Below are 22,991 nucleotides of genomic sequence, written 5' to 3' on the forward strand. Positions count from 1 at the left end.
ACCTTCAGTCCTTCCTACACGGAGTGTGTTATAACCAGCTCCCTCTATCTCCTGAAATGGCGAGAATCTCGTTCCTCTTCACCCTACCTTGAGAGCACATCCATGAATTTCATTTTCTCTTGTGCATCACAAAAAAAGTGGGGGCCAGATCAGAACGGGGCAGTGTCCTCATTTCAGCCATACTGGGTTGGGCTGGGCTGCCGCGGTCGCCCTGAGGGGATGGTTGGATCTCTACCAGTCCATGTCCTTTCAGAACATCTCCCACCTGCGATGCCGACAGGAGCTCAGAGCCTACCCCGCCAGGCCGGGCCCCGGCGGTGGGAGGACAGAAGCTGCCCACCTCTGCATGCCCGCAGCACCCGTCGGGAAGGGTTCTACCCTCCGATGCGGGGGGCGGGGCCTCACCCGGTAGAGAACAAGACCAAGGAGAACCTTGCTCCAAGTGAGTCACTGGCTTAACTGTCCAAGCCTGAACGCTGGTACCTGAGAGAGAAACCCCATGAGCAATGACACCCGTCACCAGCACGCTTGCCGAGGCCAACACCCACTTCCCCCACCCCTGCACCCTCCTTCCCCCAGAAGACAAAGCTGGAGTTCTTGTTAGTTACTGACTTCTTGTCACACCACTTGAAACCTTCAGGAAATTAGGTCCTTTCAACCAGGCCCAGGTCCTGAACTGAACTGGACAAATTTCTAACTTCTAGAGAAGCCCTTATACTCACATTTTGATAATTCCACAGAGCCATCAGAAAAATGTTTACCCTTAAACAAAATAATGTTGGTGCCTGGGTGCCCTGGCTTCCCGGCTCTGTGTGCAGAGGGAGCGCATCACCAGTGGAGCAAAAACGGGGGCCTGCTGGCTTCGTAGCTAGTTGGGGGCAGAGGGCGCGGGTCTGGCCACAGGTCTGGCCACGGTTGCAGCACAAGAAGAGTGGTTTGCTAGCTTTCGGAAGTTTATTAGAGAGTGAGTTTGGGCCAGATGGTGTTTACACGCTTAGCCTCTACAGCGCTGGTACTGGCTGCAGGAGGAGAGGGAGGTTTGAGATTTGCTGGTCACTGGTGAAGTCACCCCAGGAAAATGATGGGCTTCTCTCCGATGTCCAAGGTACCGGGACTTGGAGCTGGGGCTCTCAGGGAGACTCCACTTCTGCTTCCAGAGCCTGGCTTGAGGGGGTGAGGGTTTTCAGGATCTCCGTGTAGTAAGGGCCAAACACCTGCTGGTTGTGGTGTGTTAGGCTGACAAACTTTTGGCCCAGTTCTGCCAGCTCTGCCTCAATGAGAGTAAGGCCTCCAGGGAGGCCTAGCAGAGAGCGTTGCACACCAAGAACCAAACAGCATTTGAGAAACAGGTGGATTCTCTGATCTGCAAGCAGGAAGAGACAGTGAGGAGGGAAAGAGCAGATGCCTTTCAGGGAGAAACACTGCCCTGCACCCGCCCAGGTTCTGAGTTAACTGAGATGCTCACTAACCTACTCACTTAGCTAGACATGAGGAACTTTGTTTCATTTTTTGGGGAAGGGGGCTGCTCTCTAGCTCCTAAGAACAAAGCAAAGATTGAAAACTAGTGGGCTAGTAAATTTTTGACTATTCAAAAGATTACTTCAGTATCCGTCAGTTAGATCCTACTGAGTATTTGATATGACAGGAAGATCTTAAACTGATCCTTTGGAAGGCTGAGGTGAAGAGCAAGGCCAAGGTCACAGCCTCCATTTCAGCACAGGACGGTGCGGGGAATCGTTGCCATGTGAACATGTCCTCCAGTATAACTCAGCATCAGTTTCTTGTTGGCAGCATGTAAATGTCACATGTCACAGACTGCAATCAGAAAGCTGGGGATGACTCAGAGAGGTTGGTTGGACAGTGTGCCACACCTAGATGTCAGGGACTTCTGGGTGCAAATCTTCCTCAGAACCAGAGAGTCATTCTTTAAACTAAGAGATATATTTCAACCCAGCATATTGAAAAACTAAAGCCTACACAGTGACTTGCCCAATGACCATACCTGCTATAGCTAAGTGGTTCGGTAACTGCCTTGCAGGGTTGGAATCCACCTCTCTCACATGGTGTCCTCCTCCCCCCACCCTCAGTGTACACTCACCGATGACATTGCGGACACAGTTCTCTTTGTGGGCAATGTCCTGGAGCTGTCCCATCAAAGATGCTGTGTTGTCACTGCTCAGAGCAGCAAGGCCCATGTTCTTGAGGCTTTGATGGATTTCCTGAGACACCTGTTCACTCACAGTCAGCATGGCCTCCTCAGGCCTAGACCATGAAGGAGAGTAAGCTGGTAGCACCAGGTGGCCCTGGCACTGGCCCAGAGCCTGGGAAGCTCCACGCCTGACACGGGGCCCACGTGAGGGAGACACCCAGCCCCTGGGAGCCGCAGAGCCCAATGGGCAGACTCAGTGTCTTCACGTTCACCTCAAGATATCGACTGCTCTCTACATACAACACCATGTACTACTTCTTAGTAAACAAGATAAATTGACATCAACTCCAGACGCGCATTCGGCTCTGCCCTTGGATCAACTCAATATTCTTTAGCCCCATGGAATTTATTTACATGTGTGTATCTCTATACATGTTTAAGACTTTCTTGGACATTTTCCATGGCCATTTGTCCCACTCTCACCAACGAGAGTGACAAACCCGGCCTTCTGATTCTACTGGTGCGATGCCTTGCGACACAGCGGACATTCATGCCCTCAGCCCCCAGTCTGTACACGCAAGGCCAGCCCATCGCCGTCCGCTCAGCCACACAATGGTTCCATTGTAGCAACAAGATAAGTCATTTTGCAGCAAGCTAGCCTCCGCACTACTCTTTTGGAAGAAAATATTATTTTTCTTTGTCATAAGCCTCAAGACCACTTATAGAAAGACACCAATAATCTTTGTGGATGGTTCCAAAGGGCCTTTCGGTGGCCTATGGTGGAACATAAGCAATTATTCCTTATCTGCCTATCCTCTTACCACATGTCATCTCTAAAGAAAAAGAATACGCAGCTCACCTGGAATTAAATTCCTCCATGAAGGCTTTGATTCTGCGTTTCAGCTTATCCACAAACTGAGGGGAGCCAAACAGAACACTGGCAGAGAAACTACTGGTGACCAGCAAGACTGAGGCCAGAATGGTCAGGTGGAGCAGCTGGGACTGCAGCTCCTGCAGCCGGGCTCTGTCCGCCAGCAGCGTCTAAGGACACCAAGGGGACAGGTGGTCAGAGAGCAGGATCCTGCGGAGGACAGACCTCGTACAAGCCCTCAGGAAGTGCCCCACACAGGCCTACCTCAGGGAACTCTTCATCGTCAGGGTCCCAGAGAAGAAGGTTCAGGAAACCCTGGGACAGCACCATTGTGGGGCTGAGGGGCTCGGGGCTGCAGGCTGCCTCATTCGGAGAGGGGCAGGCCACGCCGCAGGGGTCAGGAGCTTCGGGGCAAGCTGGAGGCAGCGTGGTGAGGTCTGCTGCCGCGCGGGTCAGCCACCTGGTGGTGTGGTCGAGGAGGCCTGGCACAGGGCAGAGTGAGGGAGCAGCTTCAGCGCCTGCACCCCTGACACTTGGGGACTAAGGCACTTTCCGAAATATACTCCTGGTCCATAAACACATGCTTATGGGAATGAGGGTGTCTTTTTATTTTAGATAACTGTTCCTTCTCCCTCCCCCTACTGAGGAAGAAACTTTCTGTTCCTACAAGGAGGCAGAGTATGCTCTATCATTACAAATGTCAGGCCCAAGGTCATATCTTCCCACGCCTGCCCTCAAGTTATATACATACTCGGCTGCTTGTTGAGGAGTTCCTGGAATTTAGCCCGTTCATACTGAATGGAATGTTCCTGCCGGTGGGGTTGAAGGCTTTGGATGGTATAGTTCATCCTGTCCCTTTTCATCAGCCCCAGGACCTGGAAGATCCCTCTGACACGGAGAAAACAAAACATTGATTCTCTGAAAGGGGATCCACTGAGAGGGCTCCCCCAGCAGGAACCACTGAATCACTGCATTGGAGAATTAGAGGATCAAGACGGCGGCCTAGGTAACACGGCTCACCTCCTTGCACAACCATGTCAAAATTACAACAAAACTATAGACAACCATCACTCAGAATCATCAGAAATCAAGCTGAATGGAAGTCTGACAACTACAGAATTAAAGAAACCACATCCATCCAGACTGGTAGAAGGGGCTGGACCCACATCCACGTCTGGTGGATAAAAATTTAGGAGGGATATCTTGGGAGCAAGGAATCCCAGTCCCACTGCAGGCCTCCCAGCCCAGGGTTCCAGTGCCAGGAAGGTAAGTCCCCAACTGCAGGAGTCCAAAGCAGTTCCTCTTAAAGAACCTACTCACAGACTTGCTCAGACTCACTCCCTCTGAGCTCCAGCACCAGGGTAGCAGCTTAAAAGGCACCGGTGGCATACGGGGAGAAGTGAAGTGCCTGGCATCAAGGTGAGAGCTTGGGCAGAGCTTTCTCCCAGGCAGAAAGGCAGGCAGAGGCCATTGTCCCATTTCTGAACCCTCCCCCTACTGAGCCACAGAGCTGGCAGGCAGAGCTGCCATATCTGAGCTGCTGTATCTGAGACTCCATCAACTTGGCTAACACAGTTTGCCCTGCCCTGGAGATGCCCTGGGCTCCATCCTACCCAACTTACGGATGTTAACGGTGGCTTTTCCATGGGTGGCTGGTGTTGGCTCATGCTTCACAAGCTCCTAAATCCTTTTAAACAAACAACAGCTGGCCTCAGGGAGCCCCCAGCCCCCATACCCTTGCTAAGTGGCCGCAGGCCCAGCCCGAGGAGCAGCAGCCAGCCTAGACTCACAGCATGGCTCACCTGGGAATCTCCAAGCCCAGCACAAGTAGCGGCCATCTCAGATTGCTTTATATCTCAGGCAGGGAGGCCTCAGGCTAAATGCGGGTTGGGGCTGGCTGACCTTGGCCTGCACCACCTGGGAAACCTCAGGACCAGCGCACCCAGTGGACAGCTACAGACCATGCTGGAGCACCACCACCCTGCCCCTGCACAGCTGATCATCCATGGAGGGTGGAGGTTGGTAATCAGTTCTCACAGCCAGTCCTGGCAGCTGACTGGCCCGGGTAAATTCCTCCCATTGATCTGCCAACAGCAACCAAGCCTCAACTACAAGAGGAGGGTGTACTCAGCCCACACAAAGGGCTCACCTCAAGTACCCAGCTTGGGTGAGAGGGGAGGCTGTGCCACTGGACCCTACAGGACACTTGCTACATTGGGCCATGCTACCAAGACAGAGTCAAAGCAGCTCTACCTAATACATAGAAACAAACACAGGGAGGCTGTCAAATTGAGGAGACAAAGAAACATGGCCCAAATGAAAGAACAGATCAGAACTCCAGAAAAAGAACTAAGGAAAATGGAGATAAGCAATCTATCAGATGCAGAGTTCAAAACACTGGTTATACAGATGCTCAAGGAAGTCATAGAGGACCTCAGCAGCATAAAAAAGACCCCGTCAGAAATGAAGGATATAGTAATTGAAATAAAGCACAATCTACAGGGAAACAATAGTAGAGTGAATGAAAGCCAAGAATCAGATCAATGATTTGGAACATAAGGAAGCAAAAAAACCACCAATCAGAACAACTGGAAGAAGAAAGAATTCAAAAAAACAAGAATAGTGTAAGCAGCCTCTGGGATAACTTAAACATTCCAACTTTTGCATCATAGGGGTGCCAGAAGAAGAGAAAGGGTAAGAAATTGGAAATCTATTTGAAAAAATAATAAAAAACTTTCTTAATTTGGTGAAGGAAATAGACATGCAAGTCCAGGAAGCACAGAGAGTCCCAAGTATGATGCAAAAAGGCCCACTCCAAGACACGTCATAATTAAAATGCCAAAGGTTAGAGATAAAGAGAGAACCTTAAAAGCAGGAAGCGAAAAGTTAATTACTTACAGGAGATTTCCCATAAGACTGTCAGCTGATTCCTCAAAAGAAGCTTTGTAGGCTAGAAGGGATTGACAAGAAATATTCAAAGTCATGAAAAGCAGGGACCTACAGCCAAGACTGCTCTACCAGCAAAGCTATGATTTAGAATCAAAGGGCAGATAAAGAGCTTCCCACACAAGAAAGAAAAGAAGTTCATCATCACCAAACCATTTTTATAGGAAATGTTAAAGGGATTTATCTAAGAAAAAGAAGATCAAAACTATGAACAATAAAATGGCAAAAAATACATATCTATCAACAATTGAATCTAAAAAACTAAGCAAACAAGAACAGAGACAGAATCATAGATAAGGGGAGAATTTTGATGGCTACCAAATGGGAAGTGGGTGTGGGGGAGAATAGGTGAAGAGGTGAAGGGATTAAGAAGTACAAAAGGACAGTTACAGAACACCCTCGAGGGTGTAAAGTACAGCATAGGAAATGGAGTAGCCACAGAACTTACACACATGACCCATGGACATGAACAATGGCGTTGGGATTGTCTGAGGGAGTGGGGGGTGCTGGGTGGAGGGGGGAAACGGAGGAAACATTGGGACAACTGTAATAACATAATCAATAAAATATAATAAAAAAAAAAGAATTAGAGGGGCTTTAAAACTCATTTCTAAATTCTGCCTCCTAAACTACAAAAGATGACATGTGACCCAGGACCTGAGGCCCACGGTGAGAGAACAGCCGAGCCGAGCGGGAGCGCCCCTCAGGTCTCTGGACCCTGAAGCCTTTGAGTCCAATCTCTTTCCACAACAGGTTGTTGTCTTGTAAAAAGGGAGTCGGTGGAAGAACACACACCAGCACACTAACCGTTGTCTCTGGGAAGTGGGATTATAGGGGATGCTATTTCTAATGCTATTTCTGGGCCAATCACTTTTTTTTTTAACCTTTTGGACCTGGATCTTAGTTTCTATAGCTATGAAATAGGGAAAGCCCCTGCCCCTTCATGTTATGTGAACTGCGACAGGAAACTGGGGAAAGCAATATTTGAACTACTTGAAAGAAAAGGTTACGCTCATGTTTTACGGTAGGACATTATGCAGAGGTCCGGTCCATCTAAGGAAAACCAGAGGGCCCCTCAAGGCCATCTTTGGAAAAGAAAAGCTAACAGGCCAGAGAGAGTTAGTCAGGTCTCAGCAGGGACGAGCTGGCCAAGACAGGGGCTGCCCTCAGTGTCAGGCCCACAGGAGGCGGCAGGTCCCGGGAGACAGTAGTCAGGTTTCACACCTCAGTAGCTGAGCAGAGTCTGTAATGTTGTCTAGTTTCTGCACGGCTTCATCTCGAACTGGAGCACACAGCAAAGTCATCATGCTGAGAATGTGCTTGGAGAGATGAAGGACGTTCAGGGCCCCATGTTCTGCTTCCTGCTTGAGGAGGTCCGTGTTCAGAGATTCTTCAATCTCACTTCTCAGGCGGTTCTGGCGAGGTAACAGCAGCGATAGCAAGATCTGCCCAGGAAACAAAGTCAAAGAAGGGGCTAATAGGACAAAAGCCCCATTTTCAGTCCCTGTTTGCCAGAACTAGCTGCACCCCATAAAGCGTGACTGACTCTTGTTTTATGAACCTCTGTGTTCAGGACTAGAAAATTACTAGAAATGTTCTGAAGGCGCAGAGGCTCTGGGAACTTATGACACAGGACATGCCAGACCACAACGACTGTGCACCCGAAGGTAACATCGAAACAAGCTGCAGCCTATACATGACCCCCGACACATCCTCTACAACCACCCCAATCACCTAATAAAAAAGCTGAAAGCCCCCACCCCTCACGGCTAGTGTATTTCTCTGCACCAGGCGCCTGACCCCTCTTGGAGTAAAAATCTTTACTCTCTGCACTTTTTTTTGTGAATTCTTTCACAGCCCACGTCACGGACCACCCTAATAGGGGCTACACTCTGTTAAGAGCCCCAAACTTTCCCTAATGGAAACCTCTTTAGTCAAACACATCCCAGCCCATGTCTTAAAGATCAAGGCATTGGATCTCTAAATTTCCTAGAGGGTACTAATTTATCTTTGTTAAGGGACCAATAATAGATCAAGGCTTTAAGGAATCAAATACGGCAATAATATGTATCTATTAAATATTAAATATAATAATATTTAGGCAGAATGAGATAAAGAGATAAACAAAATTAAGGAGTGTGGTAAAAAGAAACTCAAGATGCAACAAATAAAAAATACACGCCACCGCGTGGTGATGAGGTACTCTTCATTTTAGAAAGGCAGGCATTTTTGAGATTCACTTCAAAGAGCAAGGAGAAAAAAGGCGCTCTTCTTCATCTCTGTGCCTCTGTAACATACAGAACAGAGCAGGGTCGAGGGATGGGGTTAAATGAACATTTGTTTAGTTGAATGGGCTATTGTGTTGTCATAGCAAGATCCCACCCGTTTAGCTTCATCTTAAGCAAATAAAGTGCAAGTTGCTCCATACAATCTATTTAAATGGTAAAGTTTGCCAATTTTCACTTCAGAGCCTCTCAGTTCCAAGTTTGCCCTTCCGTGCCTCCCTGTGAAAGTGCAGCTGGCTGGCACTGTGTTAGTTTTGTCAGTAGAGGGCGCTAAAGAGAGGCTGCAAGAGGAGGAGGTCCTCCCCACCCCACACCCCCTTTCCGCTGTGCTTCCCCTGTGCAAGCCCCTGGGGCACACAGCTGCTCTTTGGTCAAATTACTGGCCGGTTTCTTCATCCTGATTGGACCCTGGCTGATACAAAATTGGTATCACGAGTGATATTAGAACTCAAATGCCCTATGTCCATTGTATCTGATGAGCAGCAAGTAGCAAGTACTTCATATTTTAGATGCCTTAGGAAGACGTGCAAACTGGAGGACGGCGGATAATCCCCACAAAAATTCAGCTGCCCATCACTTCAGCGAAGTTGGTAGAGCTTCAGTGGTCTGGACTTGGTCAAAGCCGTGCCCTCCAAGGTGAATGACAAGTCGCTGTACCTCAGACTACCCACCACGAAAAAAGAGGCACAGCATGTGTAGGTCTTTTTGGGTTTTCAAGGCAACATGCACCACCATTAGAGTTTCGTGGACAAAAATGGGCTCTCTAGTCAATCTGATAAGAGTGATCATAAATTCTTAGCTGGGCAGGTCACAGTGGTAGTCACCTCCAGGCACATAACTTCTTTAGTAAAAGGTTTATCTTTGCCTTAAGCAAGTCCTGTTCATTGTTCTTGAGTATCTAGGTTAACACACCTTTGAAATGCCACAGTAATCCTCTTTTTCAGGCCCCTCAAGGGAGCACATGATTTTTTTTTTTTAATTGATTTTTTTAGAGAGAGAGAAAGGTGGGGGAAGAAAGAGAGACAGACAGACAGACAGGTATCAGTTTGTTGCTCCAGTTATTCATACGCTCATTGGTTGATTCTTGTATGTGCCCTGACCAGGACTGAACCTGTAACCTTAGTGTCTGGGGACAACACTAACCAAATAGGCCACCTGGCCAGAGTGAGCACATGATCTTGGTAACTAGAATCTTCTTTATATTCCCTCCTTAGTTTCAAATGTATAAAAGAAACTGCAAAACTGTCCTTCTCTGGAGCATTTGAGATCTTGCTTCCTGGAATGTCATCGGTTCAGCTCAAATAAACTCAGGCTCATAAAAAATTCTCTACAATTTTGGACATTCTAATGTGACACCCATTTAGACTTGCTCATAGGTTGCCAATTTCAAGTGGGAACCAGAGCCAGAGCAGGCTCTACAGCAAGTTCCGGCTGCCACACAAGCCACTGTACCATTTGGGCCTTATGGTCCTGCAGGTTCATGATACTTGAAGTGTCCATGGCAAGAAATTACACTCAGAGCCTCTGGCAAGCACCAATAGAAGCGGCACAGCACAGAGTTCTAGGATTTGGGAGCAAATCTATGCCCTCTTCTGCAGATAACTATTTGCTTTTTGAGAAACAATTCCTGGCTTGCTTCTAGGCCTTAGAAGAAAGTTACACTTTAACAAAGGACATCAGGTGACCATGTGGCCTGAGCTTCCCAAGAGGAACAAGGTGTTTTCTGACCTACCCAGCCGAAAGATCAGATGATTCAGGAATTCAGATGTGTGTAGAAGTGTCCATATGGAAGCTGAGTAGCCAAAGGAGTGAAAGGTTATATTTATCAATTTACTGTCTCTCAGGTCCAAATCCATTCTTATTTTCTCTGCTCTGAAAAAAATGAAGTCCTTTAAGTATTTTTCCTTTACCAAATGGTGAATTTTAAGCTTCATCTGTATAGGTCACTATTAACTAGTTTTTGTGTAGCATAACAAATTACCATAAACTTAAAGGCTTAAGAAAGCATATACATTTGTTATCTCACAGCTTCTGTGGGTCAGGAATCCAGGCAGAGATGAACTGGGTCCTTTGCTCAGCGTCTCCCAGGCTGTGATAAGGTGTCGCCAGGCTGCATTCTCATTTGGGAGCTTCACTGGAGAAGGATCTGTTACCAATCTCCTTCAAATTGTTGGCTGAACTCATTTCTTTACAGCTGCGTACTTAAGGGGTCCAACTTCTTACTGGCTATTGGTCCTAGAGGCCACCTGCATTTTCTGGCCATGTGGCCCTCTCCATAGGCAGTTGACAATTTACCTGTTTGCTTCTTCAAGGCCAGCAGGAGAATCTCCAGTCTCCTACGACAGAGTCTTACATAATGAAATGTGACATCCCAACACGTTCGCCGTATTCTATTGGTTAGAGACAAGTTCTAGATCTCAGACAAACTGAAGGAGAGAAGATTATCTAAGGACATGGGCTGGGGGTGGGGCAGTCACCTTAGGGAGAGCCCACGCATACTAGAAAGACATTGCAAAAGCCAAGAGCCTTTCTCTCTGGTTCTAGAATGTTCACTCGCCAGGCTCCTGCAGGATGCATGGCTTTGACAGCAACCGGCTCCTACGGCCTGAGTGGGGTCTCCCAGGGCTGGGCTCCTGCAGGGCACAATGGTCAGCGGCACACACAGACCCGCAGCTTCCCCGCACAGCTGTGCCCTCTCAAATCCTCCAAACAGAACCCTATGTCAGCCTAGAGGTATGGGGGATTCTCCTTATAGCTGCTATTCAGGTATTCTTCAAGAGTTCTCTTTGCTTCTTACTAGCCCAGAGCTGTCATTTCTCCAATTCCCTGTTATAACAATTTTTATATTTAAACTTCCTTGTTGGCCCTGACTGGTGCGGCTCAGTGGGCTGGGTGCAGTCCCACAAACCGAAAGGTCGCCGGGTCAATTCCCCATAAGGGCACATGCCTGGGTTGCGGGCCAGGCCTCCAGCTGGGGTATGTGAGAGGCAACCAATCGATGTTTCTCTCTCACATCAATGTTTTCCCTCCCTTCCCCTCTCTCTGAAAACAAATAAATAAATACAATATTTTTAAAAAATTCCGTGTTGAAACTGCTGTGTGATTTCTGTCTACAGATTAGATTCTGACTGATTCATGGACCATGCTCAGTTAGAGTTTGCTACCCACTCACTCAAATGAGCCGGGAATGTCTAGGAACCTTATACCTCTACATGGAAGGTTGGTCACTCACCTCTTTAATTTCTTTCAAAAGTTCAAGAGCACAACTGTAGTCGGGGGGAGTAGCTGACAACTGCTCTTTAAGATGATCCCAAAAGGCATTATGCATTGTTTCCTTGATTTTGCCTTCCACACTGTAAGAGAGTTAAATAGACAAATCACTTTCTGTATCCAAAAACTACCATTAGGTCATTATGTCCTAAGCCTACACGAACAGTAGGCTTATGGTAGGCTTTTATCATTTGATATGATAAAAGACCATTATACAGACAGGGAAAGGCCAAGAACTATGTTTGGACTGCACCAGAGTTGAGCAAGCTGGGGTTAGTTAGACTTGGACGCTAAGAGCATCAAAAACCTCTCAGAAGGGCTCCTCGTAGTCCCAGAACAGCCCTCCCTCTGCAACAGAAAGAGCCCTGAACAGAGGTCATGTTGAGCTTTAGCACTGACTTTGCACCTAGCCAAGCTAATACGTGACTTAGGTCCTATTTGGGCATACATATAGCAATGAACTAAATGATCTTTCAGCTTCTTCTGGTCCTAAAAATCTAGGGAAAGATTCTCCTTCTTTGATAACCCTAAATACCCACAGATACTTCCTTCTTTGATAAACCTAACTCCAAATAGGCAGATCTAAACTGAACTCACTATCTTCTTCCTTCAGACTTGTTCCTCCTACATTCCCAGTCTCAGTGGCATTACCATGTAGCCAGTTGTGGAAGCCAGAAAGATTGGCCTTTTTTTTTCCCCTTAAGAAAAAAATAGAAGCAAAGGCAATTCAGTTTAGAAACGACAGTCTTTTCATCAAATGGTGCTAGAGCAACTGGACATCCACATGCAAAAATATAAATCTAGACAGAGACCTTCCACCTTCCACAAATGGATCATAGACCTAAATGGAAAATGGAAAATTATAAGACTCCTAGAAGAAAACTGGGAGAAACTCAAGGCGACCTTGGGCTTTGCAATGACTTTTAGAGGGAACACCAAAAGGGAGATCCAAGAAAGAAAATATTGGTAAGTTGCACTTCCTTAAAATTAAAAATGTCTGCTTTGTGAGAGACACTGTTAAGAGAATTAAAAGACAAGCCACAGACAACCTGTCCTAAAAACACACCTAATAAGGGACTGTTATCCAAATTACACAAAGAACTCTTAAAACTCAACAATAGGAAAACAAACAACCCAATTTTAAAATGGGAAAAGATCTGACAGACACCTCACCAGAGAAGATATACAGATGGCAAATAAGCATATGAAAAAATGTTCAACAACATGTCATTAGGGAAATGCAAATTAAAATAAAGATGAGATACCAGTACACACCTATCAGAAAGTGCAAAATCCACAACACTGACAACACCAAATGCTAGGCAGGATGTGGAGCAATGGGAACTCTCATTCATTGCTGGTGAAAATGCAAAATTGTGTAGCCACTCTGGAAGACAGTTTGGCAGTTTCTTACAAAACTGAATATACTCTTACCATACAATCCAGGAATCATGCTCCGTGGTATTTACTCAAGTGAGTTGAAAACTATGTCCACACAAAAACCTGCAAATGTAGGTTTATAGTGCTTTATTCATAATTGCGAAAACTTGGAAGCAAACAAGATGTCACTCTGTAGGTGAGTGGATAAATGGAATATTAAGTGCTGAAGAGGAATGCACTATCAAGACCCCCAAAGACACAGAAGGACCTTAAAAGCATATTGCCAAGTGAAAGAAGTCCATCTGAAAAGGCTACATACTGTATGAGTGCAAATATAGGACATTCTGGAAACCTACGGAGAAAGTAAGAAAGGTCACTGGTTGCCAAGGATCTGATGGAGAGAAAGGGAGGCATGAACAGGCAGAGCACAGTGGACTTTTAGGGCAGTGAAATTAGTATGTATGATACAGTAATGGTGAATATATGTCATTGTATATTTTCAAAACCCATAGTATATACAATACAAAAAGTGGACCCCATCGTAAACTATGGACTTGAGTTAATAATAATGTGTTAATATTGGATCATCAATTGTAATAAATGCACCACACTAATACAAGATGTAAATTATAGGGGAGTATATGGGAATTCTCCTTACTTTCTAGTCATTTTTCTGGAATTAAAACTACTCTAAAAAAATTGTCTATTAACTCAAAAAAAAAAGAAATTACAGGAATCAATTTTCCTCTGAATGTTTACTTTAATGATGTCTTGTCCGACAGGGTTAGAATAATAAGAGAAAGAACTATTTGAAAATTCTGAGGTTATATCAAATCATTTCCAAATAGGTATTGGTTGTCTTGAATTAAACATCCCCCTTTTAAAAACCACAGTAGTAATGCATGCTCCTTGTAAAAAGAAAAAAGTGATCTGGGACTTCTGGCCAAGATGGAGGTATAGGTAGATACACTTTGCCTCCTCACACAACCAGAAGAAGGACAACAACAAATTTAAAAACAACAAATAACCAGAACTGCCAGATAATCAAACTGTATGGAAGTCCAACAAGCAAGGAGTTAAAAAACAAACATTCATCCAGATCAGTAGGAGTGGGCAGAACAGATGTACATCAAGGAGGTGGCTGGAGGACCAGGCAGGTGATTCTGGTGGACTGGGAGGTCCCACATTTGTGAGCAGATAAACTGGGAGGAACATCTGGGGAGCGAGACAGACCACACAACCCAGGGTTCCAGCAGAGTAAAATAAAGCGTCCAAACCTCTGGCTGTAAAAAACTGTGGGGGATGCAGCTGCGGGAGAAACTCCCAGCCTCACAGAAGAGTTCATTGGAGAGACCCGCGAGGTCCTAGAGCATGCACAAAACCACCCACCCAAAAATCAGCACCAGAAGGGCCCAATTTGCTTGTGGGTTGTGGGTGAAGTGGCTGAAAGCCAGCCAAGGGCCAGGGAAGGGGGATTGCTCCCTGTTGGACCCCTCCCCCACATACAGTGCTACAATGCAGCCGAGAGGGTCACCCTGCCCCAGCGAATATCTAAGGCTCTGCCCCTTCCAATGTAACAGGCAGGCCGAGACAAAGAAAGATGGCCCTAATGAAAGAACAGATCAAAGCTCCAAAAATAGAACTAAGCAATGAAGAGATAGACAACCTGTCAGATGCACAGTTCAAAACACTAATAATCAGGATGCTCACAGAAATGATGGAATATGGTCTCAAAATGGAGGAAAAAATGAAGGCTTTGCAAAGTGAAATAAAGGAAAATACACAGGGAACCAACAGTAAAGGGAAGGAAACTGGGACTCAAATCAACCATTTGGAGCAGAAGGAAGAGATCAACGTTCACCCAGAACAGAATGAATAAACACGAATTGAAAAAAATGAGGAGAGCCCTAGCTGTTGTGGCTCAGTGAATTGAGTCCTGGCCTGTGAACCCAAGGGTCTCCGGTTCGATTCCCAGTTAGGGCACATGCCTCAGTTGCAGGCCAGGTCCCCAGTAGGGGGCACATGAGAGGCAACCACACATTGATGTTTCTCTCTCCCTTTCTTCCTTCCATCCCCTCTCTCTAAAAAATAAATACTAAATAAATAAATAAATATCTTTAACAACAAACAAACAAAAACAATTAGGAGAGGCTTAGGAACCTCTGGGACAACTTTAAATGGTCCAATATCTTAATCATAGGGGTGCCAGAAGAAGAAGAGGAAGAGCAAGAAATTGAAAACTTATTTGAAAAAATAATGAACTTCCCCAATCTGGCCAAGGAAAGAGACTTCCAGGAGTCCAGGAAGCTCAGAGAGTCCCAAAGATGATGAACCCAGGGAAGCACACACCAAGGCACATGATAATTACATTGCCCAAGATTAAAGATAAAGAGAGAATCTTAAAAGCAGCAAGAGAAAAGGAGACAGTTACCTGCAAAGGAAATCCCATAAGACTGTCAGCTGATTTCTCAAAAGCAACCTTGCAGGCAAGAAGGGGCTGGCAAGAAGTATTCAAAGTCATGAAAGGCAAGGATTTAATTTCAAGATTACTCTCTCCAGCAAAGCTATCATTTAGAATGAAGGGGCAGATAAAGTGCTTCCCAGATAAGGTCAAGTCAAAAGAGTTCATCACACCAAGCACTTACTACATGAAATGTTAAAGGGACTTACCTAAGAAAAAGAATACTGAAAACTATAAACAGTAAAATGACAACAAACTCACAACTATCAATAACTGAACCTTAAAAAAAAACAAAACCAAAAACAAACTAAGCAAACAACTAGAACAGGAAGAGAATCATGGAAATGGAGATCAGAGAGGAGGGGAAGAAGGGAGAATCGGAGGAAAGGTACAGGGAATAAGAAGCATAAATGGTAGGTACAAGATAGGCAGGGGGAGATTCAGAATAGTATAGGAGATGGAGAAGCCAAAAAACTTGTATGTACGACCAATGGACATCAACTAGGGCAGGGGAAATGCTGGTGGGAGGGGAAATGCAGGGCAGAGGGGAATAAAGGCAAGAAAAAAAAATGGGACAACTGTAATAGCATAATCAATTTTATATATATATATGAAAAAGAAAAAAGCAATACAAAGACAAATAAAACAAGTATAAGTTCCCATCCCTACACACAAATCTCAGTCATCAGAGATAATCAACTCTAATCTGTCTCGTGGTCTAGTGTGTCCTGGGATTGTTCTTAATTCTTTTCTCTTCATCCTATTTATTCACTCCATCTCCAAGTTCCATAAATTTTGCTTAAATGTCTCTGGAATTCATCCCCTCCTACCATGATCTCTTACCTGGACTATTGTCTATTAACTGGTCCCCCTGCCTTCAGTCTTGTCTCTTTTTAATCTGTTCTCCAACAATTCACTCTAAAACCAGTGAGTTTTCTCAGATGTAATTCTGATCACTATGTCATCATGCTCATTTAAAGTCCTTTAAGGACTTCCCATCACCAGCAGCATAAATGGCTTATACTGGATGACCCTTTCTGGTATTGCTCTGCCTCCCTTTCCAATTTATCTCCTCCTACCAAGTAACACCTTGTGCACAATCATGCCTAATCCTGGCAAAGAACACAGCTGCGCCTCCAGCACGTTGTTTCCTCTGCCTGGAGCACTTTTCCCACCTACAGCACCTGGAAAGCACCTATTCATCCTCTAAGACTCAACTCAAGTCTTCACAGGCGAAATCTTCCTCCATGGGCAAATGTCTGACCCTCCTTAGGCAGTTGATCACTGTCAGGAAACTCTACACACACAATTTATCACTTTCTGTTATTCAGCTGTCTTCCCTATGAAAGTTCCTTGACAGCAAAGCCAGTGCCTTGCTTATCTATAGCTGTAGCCATAACTATATTTAGCCCCATCACTCAGCCTTTTGCCTGCCACATAGTAAGGATGCAATAAATCCCTGATGAATGATATGCCCAAACATGGGATTTCCCTTAGGAACTTACAACTGTAACAGCATCTAATGAGCCCAAAGTAAAGCCAATTACCAATAATGAGTACTCAACTCCATTTCAGTCTTTTTTCCTGAGATACATTTTTGTATCACTTTACTTGAAAACCGGCTCCTTGCTTCACGTTCCCCTCATTTCCTCCACCTATGTCCCTCCCTCCCCGCCACCCCTACCCCTTTAGCAGCCTTCCGCTCTCCCTGTTCCATTTTTCGCTCTCCTGCCAGCAATGAACACTTCTAAGCAGCGACAGAGGTGCTGGGAGATCTGGACTGGGGTGAAAACCTGCCCCGGAGAAGCTGTGTATGACAAGGACACCTGTTGGCACTAGTCGGACAAATCAGAGCCTGGAGACCAGGGCAGCACCCTGGGGCAGAGACTGGCACTTTAGTAACAGACGCCCTGAGGCTGGGAAATAACAAAAGCATTTAAGGAAGCTGACCAACCACAAGCTGTCATTATTTACCTGGCTGTTGGCAGAAAATTAGAACGGTTTTAAAATGTAACAGCTGAGAGTGAACTTACCCACTTCACTGCCAATATGCAGCAGAGCCATTCAATTCACACTTACTGAATGGTCCTTATTTATTGCAATGTCAATAGAACTAAGAAAAATCAAAATAAAGCTTGATGGGGTGGAGGAGTATTATCAACAGCATTCTGATCATAATTCATATTATGAAGCCAGAAAAAAAAAGAGCCAAAAATGTCACTATTAGAAAATTAATCTTTTTATCTGTGCCTTCTAATCTGTGATCCCTCAGAAGAGTAACTTAACTGATGGGAACTGTGTGCAGGCAGCCAATACACTGACCCCAAAGATCTGTATTTCCTGATAGTCACAACCTGGTGTAATCCCTTTCCCTGGAGTGTGGGCTGTGCTTAGTGACCCCCTGTTACGCACTAGAATGTGGCAGGGGCACAGGATATGGGGATATCACTTCCGAGATTAGGCAACAAAGACTGTGGTTTCTGTCCTGGGCAGCGACTCTCACTCTCACCTCCCACTCTCTTCATGAGAGCTGCCCCGGGGGAGGTCCCTGTGGCCAGCACGTGTGGGGCTCTCTGGACAACAGTCAACACGTTGACTGCAACCTCATAGAGACCTTGGGCCAGAGATACGGTTAACCGTGCCCGTACTCCTGGCCCACAGAAACCGGGAGATAATAAACACTGTTTTACCTGTTAAGTTTTGGAGTAATTTGTTAAGCAGAAATTGATAACTGCTCCAGGCTACATCCTCCATATCTGTCAAAGAAGATCTGAACGCCACCCCGTTTATATTATACCCAAAGTGAGTATTCCAACAACAATTGCTTTGGTTTACTCGTTGGTTAAAGAGAAGTGGCTTCTTGACCCTCTGATACTAATAATTATCACTGATTACTCTTCTGTTGGAATTGATGAGACCTGTAAAGGCTTATATTTGAACAAGTGATTGTATTATTAAATAAAAATTCTTCAAGTCTGCTCAGAAGCCATTAGTGCTAAATACCTATGCCAGGATTAATAAAATGAGAAAATCTGAAGAGCCTGCACCTGCTTGGAGGTAAAACCTTCTCTTCCTTGTGGAAATCATGGTTCATCCCAATCTCGTTGCTCAGCTTGGAAACATCGTTACCTGTATCTGTCAGACCTGTGACAAAAGAACACATGGTGGACAAGAGCGAACCTGCCCACGTCTGAATTTCTAGTTTATGCAGAGATTCATTTCCCTCAGTAGGTCCCAAATTTGGATTTGTACACGAACCCATTCCACCATTCTAGTCATTTATGTTTTCTGAACACTAGGCCCCATGACTATGCCTCTCAGCGTAGTGTGGCATGGGAGAGAGGGAGGACAAAAAAAGTTATTTAAAAGAAAAACAGAAAGTGAAACTGATTAAAACCTTTCTCTTACAAAGTAAAATAGTAATTTAAGTAGCAAAGAAACTATTTGCAAAAATAAACATTATGATAAACACGTATTACGATTTCACATTGTTTTTCTCCCTTTGATAAAGTTCAGTTCTCCACACAGATGGCACTGAATGGTGCCAATGTCACTTGGTCTTCTAAAGCAGTAGTGCCCATGTTTTGAGGTTTCACGGACTAATAAAATATCCACAAAGATTTTGACAACCACTTGCCAACTTTTTGTTTGGTTGTGTATGCACAAGGAAACAAAAAAATAAGCAAATAAAAAAAAAATCCACTGTACCACCACCAAAACCATCATTTAATTAAAGAAAGGACAGTGTAACTTCCAAAAGAGTAGAAAGGGAACAGTCAGAATAAACATTAGGCCTTTAAATGCAATCACTTCAACTTTAGGAAAAGCTTATCATAGTATCTTTATTTCATTGTACCAAATATTGCTAAGAATTGTTGCCCTAGTATTTGGGAACCATGCTCTAAGTTCTCAGCAAAGACCCAGCTGACAGCATTCTTTTCTAAGAGGCAGATAGGGTAGTTATCTGCCCTTAGCATATAAAACAAAGCTGCACACAATAAATCATAATTTTTCACTCTTTCAATGAAGCTTCATAATTTGTTCACAGAAAATCATTTGGCTCCAGGATGTGGAGGGGATACAAATGAACTAAGATTGGACATGACTTGACAATTGTTGAAGCTGGGTTGTGAGTAAATGGGGGTTCATTCATTATACTAGCCCCTATACTTCTGCAAATGTTTAAGTTTTCCATTAGTAAAAAGATTTAATGATGTAAAAAGGAAAAAGTTATTGTAGACAAAAGGTTACACAAGAGAATGCCTTTGTTCTTAGAAGATACATGATGAAATTTTTAGAGGTTCATGTCTCTTATTTTCCGTAAGAGAAAAAATATACATGTAGAGAGAGAGCACATGCAATGTGGAGGAAATGTTTACAATGTGAGCATTCACTGTATTTTCTTCTTGACTTTTCGACAGATTTAAAATATTTCAAAAGAAAAAATTGAGAGAAAGAAGATGATGGCAGAATTGACCAAAGTCCCTGCTCAGGTAATCATACAGGAGAATTGAACTGTAGGTGGATAGTTGAAGTTCCCTTTATTATATGAGACCTCTCTGAAGGCTTTAGTTCCAGCCAAAATGGCAAACACAAGTCAAATACGTAAATAGACTTACCACTAATTCACTAATTCAAAGTGAGAACTAAGAGAAAATCTTCAGAAGTCAAGCTCTAACAGTTTATTGAAGGACTGAGGGAAATATACACAGAAACACTTTCCAACTACAACAAATCGAAGGTCATAGCCTCCTTTGACAAGATTGTTCTTGCTCACCACAGCACTATGGAACTCCAACAGCTGCAAAATACAGGAAAGAGGAAGGCTCAAAGAGAAACTAGAGGTAAAATGCACTAGTGTAGATTTTAAAAATTCAGATTCCAAGAACAAAGAAATTTTCAAAATAATTTAGTAACTTACCAAATCAACCTAGTACATAAAATTTCAAATTTATTTTTAAAAAGAGTTCACTTATTCATTTTAATGAGTTATTTTGTCTATGGATTCATTTAAATAGCCACCTCAAGAACTTAAATTAGTTGAATTGTATTAAAAAAGAAAAAGGGGGGGGGGACTTCCTCCCCATAGCACCGTAACAGGTTCATATCTACTGAATGTTACTTCAACGGAGCTTTCCAAGCACCCAATTTGCCGCATTAGTGCCAGTCTGTTAACCAGCAGCGACCCCAGGTGGCTACAAGAGAAACAAACGCAATTCAACAGCAGGGCCTTGAAGTAATTTTTATTTCAGTCTTCAAGAATTTAACTTATGTTGTGGGATGTGGACAGGTCTTCGGATTGATGACTAGTTGAACTCTCTGGAGGTTATAAGAGAAATGCAGGATGAATTCCAGTGAGATTAAACCAATCCAAGTGACGTGTGCTCCAATAGGAACATAAAAGATAACATCTATAGTATTTAGAGAAGAATATGAGCTCTGAGCAGTATTACTCTTGAGACAAGGAAGCACCGACAGAACAATTCCCGTAAGGAATCACTTGGGTTCTTTAAAAACTACCCCAAGTCTCTGCCATTTTCCACCTACAAATTGAGAATACAAGAATAACAAAGATGGCTTTGAACTGACACAGGCTCAAACCTTACCAGATTCAAGTAATCATGCTCAAGTCACTTCTTGCTCCAGGACCGAAAACTCTGCGAGGACCTTGTGGTCAATAGGACTATAGATTGGGGTTGCGGGGAGAAGGCAAGTCAAAAGAGAGGAAGGATGACCAGAGTACTCTGGGGCCGTGGCGGCTGCCGACCTTTACTTAAAGGGCTTCTTCCGACCTGACCCACACTAAGCACCCCCGAGGGGCGACGGCGCCCCCAGGACAGGACCTACGAGGGGTTGAAGCCTCGGGGATGCTCTTGCCCTTTTGGTTCCGTTCTGGTGTTCTGGGCTTACAGGAGCGGCTCTCTGCAACGGCAGGATCCTCCAGGGGCACGTTGTCTTCGACGTCCTGCATTTTGCTGATGGAACCTGGGTGCGGGAGAAGCGGCGCGCCGTTGGCGGCGGCGGGGCAGGGGCTCTCCAACTGCCCGAGGGCGTCTGAGGCCCGGCCCATTGCTTCAGAGGTCTCTCGGGGGACAGAGTGGGGCAAAGGAGCCTAGAGGAGGAGGGACGGGGGATCCGCGAGGGGTCGAGCGTTGGAGGCCGAAGGGGAAACAGGCCAGAGGGCCCAGGCGCAGGGAGGGCGCGCTGGGCAGGGCCCTCCCCGGACCGCCAGGCGACCTCCTCACCCGAGACGACCTCCTCAGCCCGCCCGGCTCCGTCAAGGGGAGCCCCGGGGGCCAGGACTCCTCACCGCCTCCCCCGTCACCCGCAGCCTACCCCTGGAGCAGGCTCCGCGGCCGCGCGGCCCGAGGCTCGGGCCGAACCACCGCGCGGGCGGCGGGGGCGTGCGGCCGGGCAGGGCTGCTGCGCGGCGCGCCAGCGACCAAGCCAACCCTGCGCGCACCCCCTCCCGCAACGCCAGGAGTCCTGGGTGGCAAGTCCCGGACTTGAAAACAAACCACAGCCCGTCTCCCAGGGCAACAGGGTGGGATCACATGCCGGCCTTGCCACCCGCCACCCTCGTCTGCACGAAGTCTCCCAGCCCTTTGGTTGCACGATTGCTGAGGCTGTCCCTGTGTGACATCTCCTAGTCGTCACGACAAAAATCACCTGGAACTACTTAGGAAGGGAAGGGGCGCTTTATTTTGTTTCTCCTCAGCCTTTCCTCTAGGTCTAGATGCGCAGAAGCACACCGGCATGTCCCACGCTCACTGTGACAGAATCAACGTGCTCCCTCCCGTTCTACAGGTGTGGACAAAATGAGAGCCCTGTGCTGGTCAGCGGGTGCCTGCGGGCTGGCAGGCTCTTCCTACTGCATTCCTGGCCTGGGGCACATCTGCGACCTGGGGCTGGGCCCCGGCTCATTGGCCCGGGCCCCAGCTCATTGGCCCCAGGACAACGGCCCTTCCTGGTCCCGCTCTGCTCTGTTGCCCCTGGAGCGATGTGCGAGACTGGAGTGGCCTCCTTCCCCTCCAATGCCTGCACTTTGAGGGGTAAGATGAAAAGAGTGCCTACTCCACACTCTCCCATTCTTTATTACTCTGACTTGATTTCTTACCACAGAAGCTTGCCTAACAAAAAATAAAATAAAATAAAAGATGAAAACATTGCCTGTAAGAAACCAAGTTCTCATTACAACCCTTGCCTTGTTAAGGAGGAATGTGGGTTTTTCTTCCACATTCATTTGTTCATTTTCAGGGAAAACTGCAGAGGCCACGGAACATTTTTGCTTAAGAAAGTGCACTCAACTCTGAGGCCCAGGAAGATATGGGGGGAGTGGCCTAGTGAAGTTACTGTTTAGCCAGAGTATCTCAAAAGGGTAGGTATTAAACCTGCCCCTTCTTCTTCCTCCATGGTTTCTTGGTATTTCCCCCAGGGGTGCCACCTGTGAAGCGTGCTGGCCTTCACCTCAACCCAGGAGTGGGAGGAACTTGTATGATTTCAGCAAAGAGTTCAATGAAAATATGATTCTTCATTTTACATAGGCTGGGTTGTTGATTTCTTTTTAAAAAAAAAAAATCCAGAATTCTGTTTGGGCATTTTTATTTGTGGGAGAAATTTTCCAGAATG

The 22,991-nt window shown here is 45.6% G+C and overlaps 1 protein-coding gene across 2 annotated transcripts; it reads right to left on the bottom strand.

Moving 5' to 3' along the window:
• Nucleotides 1-1,105: 1,105 nt before the first annotated feature.
• Nucleotides 1,106-21,357, bottom strand: TCP11 (t-complex 11). 2 transcript variants are annotated; one of them, XM_054568708.1, is made up of 9 exons: nt 21,210-21,357; nt 18,410-18,506; nt 11,484-11,604; nt 7,191-7,411; nt 3,772-3,908; nt 3,285-3,502; nt 3,009-3,190; nt 2,099-2,262; nt 1,106-1,363 (listed from the first exon to the last, which is right to left on the bottom strand). In XM_054568708.1, the coding sequence occupies exons 1-9, from the start codon at nt 21,331-21,333 to the stop codon at nt 1,131-1,133; spliced, it is 1,497 nt and encodes a 498-aa protein (XP_054424683.1). In that variant the 5' UTR covers nt 21,334-21,357; the 3' UTR covers nt 1,106-1,130. The 2 variants fall into 2 exon arrangements, with proteins under 2 accessions (XP_054424683.1, XP_054424684.1); XM_054568709.1 differs by lacking the exons at nt 18,410-18,506; nt 21,210-21,357 and having other exon boundaries at nt 7,191-7,381; nt 11,484-11,579.
• Between the last annotated feature and the right edge of the window lie 1,634 nt (nt 21,358-22,991).

The sequence above is a fragment of the Pteronotus mesoamericanus genome, unplaced genomic scaffold (genome assembly GCF_021234165.1).
Source record: "Pteronotus mesoamericanus isolate MK-2021 breed Mesoamerican mustached bat unplaced genomic scaffold, CSHL_Meso_final contig_20, whole genome shotgun sequence".
NCBI lineage: Eukaryota > Metazoa > Chordata > Mammalia > Chiroptera > Mormoopidae > Pteronotus > Pteronotus mesoamericanus.

Coding starts and splice junctions, on each gene's coding strand:
- TCP11 (XM_054568708.1), bottom strand. CDS start 21,333: ATGCAGGACGTCGAAGACAACGTGCCCCTGGAGGATCCTGCCGTTGCA. Junction 3,909..7,190: donor GACTCTGCTCAGCTACTGAG/GTGTGAAACCTG, acceptor TCTCCGTGTCAG/AGGGATCTTCCAGGTCCTGG. Junction 3,503..3,771: donor ACTCCTCAACAAGCAGCCGA/GTATGTATATAA, acceptor GCCCTGTGCCAG/GCCTCCTCGACCACACCACC.